At 43.6% G+C, this 11,626-nt stretch overlaps 1 protein-coding gene across 2 annotated transcripts in view; it reads left to right on the top strand.

The window, feature by feature from the left end:
* Positions 1-11,172, top strand: part of LOC112238097 (contactin-1a-like) — a 153,729-nt gene extending 142,557 nt beyond the window's left edge. For both annotated transcript variants that reach the window (XM_042301774.1, XM_042301775.1), the window contains exons 18-24: positions 1,074-1,144; positions 2,181-2,415; positions 4,083-4,186; positions 4,877-5,066; positions 5,561-5,673; positions 6,380-6,536; positions 8,199-11,172. In XM_042301774.1, the coding sequence (XP_042157708.1) occupies positions 1,074-1,144; positions 2,181-2,415; positions 4,083-4,186; positions 4,877-5,066; positions 5,561-5,673; positions 6,380-6,536; positions 8,199-8,278 (950 nt within the window). In that variant the 3' untranslated portion in view covers positions 8,279-11,172. The remainder of the gene's footprint in view (positions 1-1,073; positions 1,145-2,180; positions 2,416-4,082; positions 4,187-4,876; positions 5,067-5,560; positions 5,674-6,379; positions 6,537-8,198) is intronic.
* Positions 11,173-11,626: the final 454 nt, after the last annotated feature.

Raw genomic sequence — 11,626 nt, 5'->3', positions numbered from 1 at the left:
ACCATAGCAGATGAGATGACAGAACACATCTTACTAAACCATGACAGATGAGATGACAGAATACATCTTACTAAACCATGACAGAACATATCTTACTAAACCATGACAGATGAGATGACAGCACACATCTTATTAAACCATGACAGATGAGATGACAGAACACATCTTACTAAACCATGACAGAACACATCTTACTAAACCATGACAGATGAGATGACAGAATACATCTTACTAAACCATGACAGAACATATCTTACTAAACCATGACAGATGAGATGACAGCACACATCTTATTAAACCATGACAGATGAGATGACAGAACACATCTTACTAAACCATGACAGATGAGATGACAGAACACATCTTACTAAACCATAGCAGATGAGATGACAGAACACATCTTACTAAACCATGACAGAACACATCTTACTAAACCATGGCAGATGAGATGACAGAATACATCTTACTAAACCATGACAGAACATATCTTACTAAACCATGACAGATGAGATGACAGAACACATTTGACTAAACCATGACAGATGAGATGACAGAACACATCTTACTAAACCATGACAGATGAGATGACAGAACACATCTTACTAAACCATAGCAGATGAGATGACAGAACACATCTTACTAAACCATGACAGATGAGATGACAGAACACATTTGACTAAACCATGACAGATGAGATTAGAAGATGGAAAGCCAGTGGGACATCGGTCCCATAGGACCATTTAAGGTGTTGAAACTGGCAGCACTAGAGACATTGATGTTATTTTATAAAGCTGATGCTGCATCAGTACTAGTGCCAACTGAAGGTTACAGTATATGTTGTTTGGCATTGTGCTGTGTGGACAATGGCCAGTGTTCACAAAGAGTCTCAGAGTAGCACTAGGATCAGTTTGACCTTTTTTTGATCGTAATGAATATGATTATATCGACAGGCCGGACCTGATCCTAGATCAGCACTCTGTGGTCAACTATCCTAGCTCAACACTCAGATGTGCTTTGTGAATACTGGCCTGTGAATGTGAATTCAGAGCTTGGCATCTCATGTCTCGTTGTAGTTCCCGTGGTGGCGCCCTCAGACATTGGCGGTGGTGGCGGGACCAGCAAGGAGCTGACCATCACTTGGACGGTAGGTCTAGGATCATCTAGCCAAGATGCCATCTTTATTTCTGTCTCTGCCAGTGGACTGTGGCCACAAACTCAGCTTTTCTCCTAAATCTGATCTGACAGCAGCCAGCCAATGGAAACAAGCAAGAACAGACGTTTGATTTAAATTTAAATTAAACTGCAGCATGTGCAAGATGCATGTTTTTGTTTGTTGCTATGCCCTTCTTGCAAGGCAGTGCTGAATAGCTATGTTAGCTATTTTTACATTTTAGCAGATGCTCTTATCCAGAGCCATTAGAGTTGAGTACCTTGCCCAAGGGCCCATTGACAGATTTTTCACCTAGGGATTTGAACCAGCGATCTTGCGGTTACTGGCCCAATGATCTTAAGCGCTAGGCTACATGCCACCCGTTCCTAGAGGAAGCTATGTTCCTGGAAGAAGAGGAGAGAATAGATGTCAGACCACAGCACGTCCATAACAGTACGGCTTGAAAGAATGACTGTCAACCACAAGTGCTTTTGTATGGCAGCATGAATCCTACAGCAGTTGGTTGATGTGATGAGGCTTGTGTTTAAAGGTCAGGTGTGTGTGTGTGTGTGTGTGTGTTAGCAGTGCCTGATGCATGTACATCATGCAGGACATTTGGTTTGATGGGGCCTGAGCCAAGCTAGGAGATGAGGCTGGATAGGCTGGTCTAATAAATCAAGGAAGTGAGGCAGGGGAGAGGCTGGATAGGCTGGTTTAATAAATCAAGGAAGTGAGGCAGGGGAGAGGCTGGTCTTATAATAAGGTTGTCATAACTTTGGAATAAACAGTCTCTTAGAGACACAGTCATCATGATAACTAGAATAATATTATATATTATATAAACCAGTTTAAGAGAGATTATAACTCCTTATTTTGATCCTGGACATTTTCTTGTCACTTGGCATAACTCTGTCAGCAAGGACGGACCATCAAGAGGTGACACCGCCTGTCGATAGACAACAAGGTCCTGTGTGGATCGTTCTCTTATTGTTAATGGCTCAACTCTCTTTCCCGTTCCCTCTACCTCCAGCCGGTGCAGCCGCAGTACTACTACGGCCGCAACTTTGGCTACATCATCGCCTTCAAGCCCCACGATGTCTATGAATGGATGAAGGTGACTGTGGCAGACCCCGAGGCTAAACACTATGTCCACAAAGACTCATCCATCCCCGCCTCCACAGAGTTCCAGGTCAAAGTCAAGGCTTTCAACATTAAAGGAGAAGGACCCTATAGTCTCACGGCTGTTATCTACTCTGCACAAGACGGTAAGCACAGATCTAGGATCAGCTTACTCCTCATGGAAAGCCCAACCTTAATTATACGTGGGAAAACAGAAAAACGGACCACAGATCATTGTACTCTGTCCGCAGCATAGAGAGACGGGGGTCTCTTCAGAAACCCCTCCCTCCCTCCCACCCTCACCTCCCTCCCTCCCACCCTCACCTCCCTCCTACACTCACCTCCCTCCTACCCTCATCTCCCTCCTACTCTCCCTCCCTCACCTCCCTCCCTCCTCCATCCCTCATCAGAGTGGGATTATCATGATCTCTGTAGCAGCATGAACCAGAAAGCTGATAATTCGCCCCCAGGGATGTCAAGCATTCAGCCCACTTATTAACTTCAGCTGACAGACAATCAAGATAACCATGGGCAATCCGGGGTTATGGAGAGATGCTCAGTTGCCGTGGTAACGCTGTTTGGGAGTGTAAAAGAGGGTAGAAGTGTTAGGTTTGAGCCGAGCCTGATGACGTGTCGACAGCTCTCTGTCTGTCCGTCTGTCTGTCTGTCCGTCTGTCCGTCTGTCCGTCCGTCTGTCTGTCTGTCTGTCTGTCTGTCTGTCTGTCTGTCTGTCTGTCTGTCTGTCTGTCTGTCTGTCTGTCTGTCTCTCTCTCTCCCTCCCGCTCTCGCTCTCTGACTGTCTGTGTCTCTCTCTCTCTGTCTCTGACCATAGGAGTCCCCTCAAAGCCTACCATTGACTATGTACATACCCAGCGTGCGACAGAGCTGCAGGAGTTGTGACCTGTAATTGTTGTTTCTAGGGGGGCATATGGGGGAGGGAATGCTGTCACCTGCAGGCAGGTGTTTGTCCCCCTGTGTGCTGAGGGTGTCAGGTTCTTGTCCGGTTCTGGCATTTAGGTCGCCACAGACTAGTACATGTCCCTGGGCCTGGAAATGATTGATTTCCCCCTCTAGGATGGAGAAGCTGTCTTCAACGGGGGGATATAGGTAGCACACAGGAGGACATTTTTCTCTGTTTAAGATCATTTCCTTTTGAATTTCTAGCCAAATGTAAAATGTTCCTGTTTTGATTCATTTAATGGAGTGAGTTAGGTCTGCTCTATACCAAATTAGCATTCCCCCTCAGTCCCTTCCCTGTGTCACACCTGGTAGTTTGGTGGATGGGACTACCAGCTCTCTGTAACCTAGAGGTCAACCAGTGGGTCCGTCTCCTCTATACCAGGTTTCTTGCAGGATGACTCTCTCTCTCTCTCTCTCTCTCTCTCTCTCTCTCTCTCTCTCTCTCTCTCCTGGAGCAGATACACTGAGAGTGTGTCATGGGTCATAACTCAGAGGAAAGTGTTGGACCACAGAAAGAATATGGGGAAAGATGTTTCTGTCGCTGAGCTTGTTCTAGGCAATGATCAATGCCTCTTATTAACAGATGCCTCCTTACCAAGACTGAGAGAGGACTGCATAGGCAGGGTCAGACTGGGTACCAACATGAAATAAAGGCCAGATTACATTCATAAACAATCTACAGTTACTGTAGGTGGGTATGTGGAGGGAATACTTAGACAGGGGCTTTACTCTGCAAGGGAAACATGTGTTTACATGTGTCTAATAGATAATAAACAAAAGTTGACAAAAGTCTCTCGCTGTCTCTCTCTCTGTCTCATATTGTCTTAAATGATATCTCTGTGTGTGCCACCAGTGCCATCCGAAGCCCCTGCCAGTGTGGAGGCCAGGGCGTTGTCTGCCACTGAGGCCATTGTGTGGTGGCTCCCTGTCATCCAGCACACCGTTGAAGGATACCAGGTCAGTACTACTGTGTCTAGGAGGAGTAACATGACTGTATATTAGAGAGGAGAAGAAGCCTGTATGCATCAATCCAGAGACCTCAAAACACTCGACTAAGTCTTAGTTATGTCGCTGGAGTTCTCCATTGTATTTGCATGGTGAGGTACATGATAGGGACATTTTCTTGAGCATTATTATCTTACCAGGACATATTTTAGGCCCTGTAATAGTGTACACAGTATATTGACTTTCTGTGACCCTCTTCCCCCTCTCTCCTCCTCTCCCCCTCTCGCCCCTCTCACCATCACCTCCTCCTCTCGCCCCTCTCTCCTCTTCTCTCCCCTCTCCCTCCTCTCCCCCATCTCTTATTCTCTCTCCTCCCCCTCTCTCCTCTTCTCCCCCTCTCCCTCCTCTCCCCATCTCTTACTCTCTCTCCTCCCCCTCTCTCCTCCTCTCCCCCTCTCCTCCTCTCCCCCTCTCTTCCTCTCTCTCCTTCCTCCTCTCACCCTCCCCTCGTCTTCTCCCCTTCACCCCCTCTCCCCCTCTCTTCCTCTCTCTCCTCCCCCTCTCACCCTCCCCTCCTCTCTCCTCTTCTCACCTTCTCCCCTTCACCCCCTCTCCCCCCTGTCTTCCTCTCTCTCCTCCCCCTCTCACTCTCCCCTCCTCTCTCCTCTTCTCCCCTTCACCCCCTCTCCCCCTCCTGCCAAGGTGCGGTACTGGATGAAAGTGGAGGACAGAGAGGCATCCAGTCAGAGAGTGGTGGTGTCCAGCAGAGAGAACCAGACAAGGTTGGAGAACATGAGGCCAAACTCCCCCTACCTCATAGAGGTCAGGGCCTACAATGCAGCCGGATACGGACCCCCCAGCCATCACTTCCAGATCTACACCAAAAAAGCCCGTATGTACATCGCTCTCAGGGCCGGTTCACTGGACACAGACGAAGCCTAGTCTTGGACTCAAAAACATTATCAATGGAGTTTCTCTATTGCAAAGCGTGCCTTAGTGGAGGACTAGGCTTTATCTATGTCTGGGAAACTGTCCCTCGGCTCAGTAATCTTCAGCATCCCTCTGAGAGGCGATATATACCGTTGATACCGGGGTGTTTCAAAATACTGAAGTTATGATTTTCAATACTGTTTAAAACAATACACATTATTATTTGTGTTTCAGTTTTTGAGGTTTGGGGCACAGCTGCCTCGCGGGGCTGCAGGGGTGCGAGTTACGCCTTATAACTAGAAGAATAATAATATATGTATTTTTGGGGGACTTCCGGTAAAACCGTATACCCCGATGTGGTACAGAAACGGTATGACGGTATGAAACGAATTCTGAGTTTCTGATTGTCACATGATCTTTACTCTGTAGAACTATTTGACTTCTGCTTTCCTCCAGCCCCAAGCCGGCCTCCTAAAATAATCAGTAAAAAGCTAAAAGGAACGTCAGTAAACATCGCCTGGGAACATGTCGAACCCTTGGCCAACGAATCAACAATAGATGGATACAAGGTGTGTGCTGTTTTACCAAATACACGGGAGCTTGAAGTGCATTTCATGCTGAACGTCTGTACTTTAGCCATAACTGATGTGTCTCTGTTGAGCATTCGTCACATACTGTACATAGATTTGACGTGACAGGTTTCTTAATGCCGCAGCATTCAATACACAACTGAGCTAAAAAGTACATCTTACTGAACATAACATACAGTTTACTCAACTACCTTCCTTGTAGTCACAACTCCTTAGAATGACCATATGAACAGATCTATAATGCTGTCTGTCTGTCTGTCTGTCTGTCTGTCTGTCTGTCTGTCTGTCTGTCTGTCTGTCTGTCTGTCTGTCTGTCTGTCTGTCTGTCTGTCTGTCTGTCTGTCTGTCTGTCTGTCTGTCTGTCTGTCTGTCTGTCTGTCTGTCTGTCTGTCTGTCTGTCTGTCTGTCTGTGTGTCTGTCTGTCTGTCTGTCTGTCTGTCTGTCTGTCTGTCTGTCTGTCTGTCTGTCTGTCTGTCTGTCTCTGTCTGTCTCTGTCTGTCTGTCTGTCTGTCTGTCTGTCTGTCTGTCTGTCTGTCTGTCTGTCTGTCTGTCTGTCTGTCTGTCTCTGTCTGTCTGTCTGTCTGTCTGTCTGTCTGTCTGTCTGTCTGTCTGTCTGTCTGTCTCTGTCTCTGTCTCTGTCTCTGTCTCTGTCTCTGTCTCTCTCTATCTGTTGGTCTCCATATAGGTCTTGTACAGGAAGGCTGGCCTCTCCACAGGTCTACTGTATACCACAAGGAAGCGATCCATAGACCTGCCCATGCCCAGGGACGGGGACTGCGTAGTGGAGGTCAGGGCCCATAGCGAGGGAGGAGATGGGGCTGTGGCCCAAGTACGCATCTCAGGTAAACATCAATCAAAACCCCTCCACCCATTTCATATGACTGTAGACTCCACTAAAGACCCTCCACCCATTTTATATGACTGTAGACTCCACTAAAGACCCTCCATCCATCTTTTATGACTGTAGACTCCACCAAAGACCCTCCACCCATCTTTTATGACTGTAGACTCCACTAAAGACCCTCCATCCATCTTTTATGACTGTAGACTCCACCAAAGACCCTCCACCCATCTTTTATGACTGTAGACTCCACTAAAGACCCTCCACCCATCTTATATGACTGTAGACTCCACCAAAGACCCTCCACCCATCTTATGCGTCTACTACAGTAATATAAGCTATGACAACATCAGTGACAGCCCCTGTCTATAGGCCCCCTGGTTGACAGTGACAAATGACTCTGGGTCTGGATGGCCATCTTTAAAACGGAAATAATCCTGCTATTTTATGACAGACAGGACAGGGAAATAATCCTGCTATTTTATGACAGACAGGACAGGGAAATAATCCTGCTATTTTATGACAGACAGGACAGGGAAATAATCCTGCTATTTTATGACAGACAGGACAGGGAAATAATCCTGCTATTTTATGACAGACAGGACAGGGAAATAATCCTGCTATTTTATGACAGACAGGACAGGGAAATAATCCTGCTATTTTATGACAGACAGGACAGGGAAATAATCCTGCTATTTTATGACAGACAGGACAGGGAAATAATCCTGCTATTTTATGACAGACAGGACAGGGAAATAATCCTGCTATTTTATGACAGACAGGACAGGGAAATAATCCTGCTATTTTATGACAGACAGGACAGGGAAATAATCCTGCTATTTTATGACAGACAGGACAGGGAAATAATCCTGCTATTTTATGACAGACAGGACAGGGAAATAATCCTGCTATTTTGATTTAATGGTATTGAAATAAAAACAAGCCTTTATGAATGTAGGATTTGTGGATTGAGCAGAGAGAAAATTCCCTTAGAAAATAAATGTAGTGTCAGCCTCAAGCATCAGCCAGTAATTTACATGTCATCGATCTGGCACTCATATTTTGCCACTAGGAAAAAACTGTCTATTGTCAGACATCTTTCAAATCCAATCTCTGGTTTATTGAGAACCTGTCACACCATGTCACACTCACACACGCATACACACACACAGACACACGCACACACACACACACACACACACACACACACACACACACACACACACACACACACACACACACACACACGCACGCACACACACACACGCACGCACTCGCACGCACGCACACGCACACACACACACACACACACACTCAGAGAGAGGCCTGTCAGAGTGGTACATAGGATGATATCATTAATCATTAGACCTTCACAAAGTGGTTGAAACGCTGTCTCCACTAAACCACATAGGAGCATAGATTGCAGTATGTTCTCTTTTTACCATTTGCTGTAAAGTCACTGTAAGGCACTTTGTGACAAATGTCTCCCCACAATGTCTCTAAAACATCTCCAACATGCTTTGTATCTCTGTACAAATGTACTCGCACATCATTGAAACATCACAATATTGGCTTTGTGTCTGTAAAACTGTAATTAAATGCAATTAAATCCTAATCGAAACGTCACCATTGTGTCTTTGTGTCTCTATCTATCTCCATCCAGGTGGAGCCGTCATGGTCACCCAGTCCCTCAGCCTGGCCTCTCTGCTCCTGGTGGCCATGTTGTGCCTGCTGGCCCTCTGAATGTACTGCATCTTTCTCTGTCTACACTGCCCAGTCCAGTGAAGGAGACGAGGTTGACGCCTATTATGACTTTGGTTCCCACAATCTTTGGTTTCACCCTGAAGGCCAAAGGATCATTTCCCCACCTCGAGGAATAGGGCTTTGTTTGTGGAGAGAAAAAAAAAACCACAATAAGAAATGTGTATAAAGGACGAAGAATGACATCTGGAATATCTCTTAAATCATACCTACAATGTCTTTGAAGGAGGAGCGTCAAAAGGAAGTTGTTCAACTTTTTCAATATGCCTTATATGTAGACAGTTACACTTGTCTTTCACAATGACTCTAACTGGGTGAGGTGTGAGTGCTGAGGTAGTGCACAACGTCTGTAAGTAACTGTCAAATATATTGTGATAAGGGCCTTTCTTGTTCCTTCATAAAGGTGCAGTAGCTTGGAAGTGTGTGTTTCATTTGACGTGGGACATTTATGGATCATCGATACAACGTTTGCGTTCCACATATAAAGCATAAGCTAAGCAGGTGATATAGTTGTGAAGGATAAGTCTACAAGTTTACTAAATTGTCTTTATATTTCAATTACATTTCGGTGGCTTTTTTTTAGTACTTTTGAATACATTTTTTTTTTTCAAGGTGAAACATACCCTCCCCTTCCAGAGTCAAATCAAATCTCTACTCAAGGTCCTTGGCATATATCAGAGTTTTATTATCAAACATCATCAGACAAAAGAGGAATTTATGTCATGCTAATATAATATATGCAATAATGTTTATGGTTTTGCCATCTCACAAGTACATATAGCCTACTATTAACGATGTAACATCATTGTTCCCAGAAACATTGATTTTATCTCCCAAAAAAACATGCTTATTTCCAACTCATAACATTCTCTAAATTAATGGGAGACCAGTTTGCAAGTGTTTGCATGTATCTGAAAGAGTTTACTGACAAAACATGATAAACTTCTTAGCCGGAGTGATGCCTGCATTTTTAGCACATGTCCATGTGTGTTTGTAAAGTTGAATGTATTGAATAACTGTGGAAATGAGCTTTAAAACATATCAGACCTGCAGTTTCTAACATCATATAAACAATGTGTAACAGTGGTGCATTTGGTTTGGTTGTCAGGACAACTGTCCTGTGACCGTCATGTGTCCAATGTTGTTAAAGTGTCCAATTGGAGGAACCATGAATAAACTGAGTTTGGAATCATAAATAGAATTCTAGAATGGGTATTTGCCATTCTTTTTGTCCTGTTCTTAGGATTCTATTGCTATGGTTGGAATATCCAATGAAAGAGTACATGGAGCACAAAAAGTGGTTTGTTTTGACTGTTGTTAAGACTTCAGTGGTAGACTATAAATGCTGGTGCTTTGTAAAGAATGCTGCCATCTTGTTCATGTCTTAACTGTTTTCTATGTTTTCATATCTTTATTAATCAACGTCTCAGTGTGAGTCGCAGTGTTAACAGTTCTGCAGTAATACATTATAACGTCTGTCTGAATCTTCAATCGTTCTTTCTATTTTATTACATATAACACAACCTGCCTAGCGTCTAAAACAGTGATGCTATTATCGTGTATCATTGTGTATAAACTGGTGCAAAGCACAAGAGAAAAAAAAATAAACTATCGAAATCAATATCTGAGAATAACCATCCGAAGCTCATACATTTGTCCTACTATTATTGCAACATTGTTTTTTATTTTTTTATCAATAACATGAGTGTGATCAGAGTTATACTGTATACGGGATGCATTATCAATTGGTGTTGTTGTTTTTGTTTTTATGTTTGTGATTAATATATTTCATCCTGATGACCCACCACTGGTTCAACAGTAGATGTTTATTACGATCATGTACCACTGAAAATTCTGTGTTTTTGATTGCTCTGCGAATCCATGTTCAGTGTGACTGAGTGATGCTAGCCATTCTTCTACCAGCTGTGGTCCACAGAGTTACGTGTGGCTTGCTAACGCAAGGCTCAGGTAGCTCCCTGGACCAGAAGCTATGCTTCTTCTATATACATTGTGACTATATCAACAAAACATCCACCACAAAGTGCTTTTTCTCAGTTTCCCCTCATGCAACAAATCATCGAAAGAGTTGCCAAATGCATGAATGCCTTGAACTTATTTGTTATTTCGAAGGAAACGGTTGCTAAGAAAATGATTGCCATGGAAATGGTTGCTATTACTACATCCTCTAACATGCATGACATTGGAAATGAATGGTATAGGCCTGTATGGTAAAAAAAAAAACTCCATCCATACATTGCAATGAGTCAACGTCATACATTCAGGCTTCCTATCAGCTTCATATGAACTCAACTGCCTTTGTGGTAAACAATAATAAACATTCATTCAGTCATGAGTGAAATCCCTTTATGTCAGAGACTGTATAATGTTTGCATACTGTACTTTCTCTAGATAAGCCTAACATGTTCATTAGTTGCCTCAAGCCAGTCATCTCAAGGGGAAGTCTATGTAGGGCAGTTTACTGTAGTTGTAAAATTACGAAATCTTTCAATAAATTACCTGATTTTTCCAGAAATACTCAAACTAGAATTTCTGGGAATTTGGGGGAAGGTTTCTGGAATTTTTCCATCGTAAAGGGTGGTTAAGGTTTTAGGGAGAAAAACCTTAACTGGCTAAAGGAATCTCAGTCATTCAGTAGGTTCAGTACTGGTCAGTCCTGCAGTCTCATTCCTTACTGTAAGATTGGTTGGGGTTTGATGACCGCTGTGGTTGATGATGCAGCAGTGTTTGGCTGTATATTGTTCAGTGCTTTGTTCATACTGTAATGAATAGGACATGTTGAGAGGGAGGGGTGAAACTGGACTCTCATTGTCTGGACTTAAAAAGAACAATAAAATAATAGTTACTGTAACTATTCATTTAAGGTGAATTGTCTCTTTTTTATATATTGAAAGTATGTAGCTACTGAAACTGTTCATGAGTTATGAGAAAACTAAGATTATGACTTCAAGTTACAAGACTTTAAGTTATCAGTATTGAAAGATTTCGTAGTTTGAAGTCTCAAGTCCAATACATAACGACCTCGTCAAGAGGTTTGGACTCTTGGTGTAACATTTAAGGTGGACCTGGGTTTGAGTCCCAGTTTGGGCTACCCACTGAATTTGCTACATTGGTGTTAGAATTGGGATGGTGCCTGTTAGGTCATAGGAGATGGGTGTAATTTACACTTAAACATATTTTTTTTAATTGAACTTTTATTTAACAAGGCAAGTCAGTTAAGAACAAATTCTTATTTACAATGACGGCCTACACTGGCCAAACCCAGACGACGCTGGACCAATTGTGCGCGTCCCTAATGGGACTCCCAATCAT

This window comes from Oncorhynchus tshawytscha, linkage group LG19 (genome assembly GCF_018296145.1).
Source record: "Oncorhynchus tshawytscha isolate Ot180627B linkage group LG19, Otsh_v2.0, whole genome shotgun sequence".
NCBI classification, from domain to species: Eukaryota; Metazoa; Chordata; class Actinopteri; order Salmoniformes; family Salmonidae; genus Oncorhynchus; species Oncorhynchus tshawytscha.
This window is presented reverse-complemented; position numbering and strand designations above follow the sequence as displayed.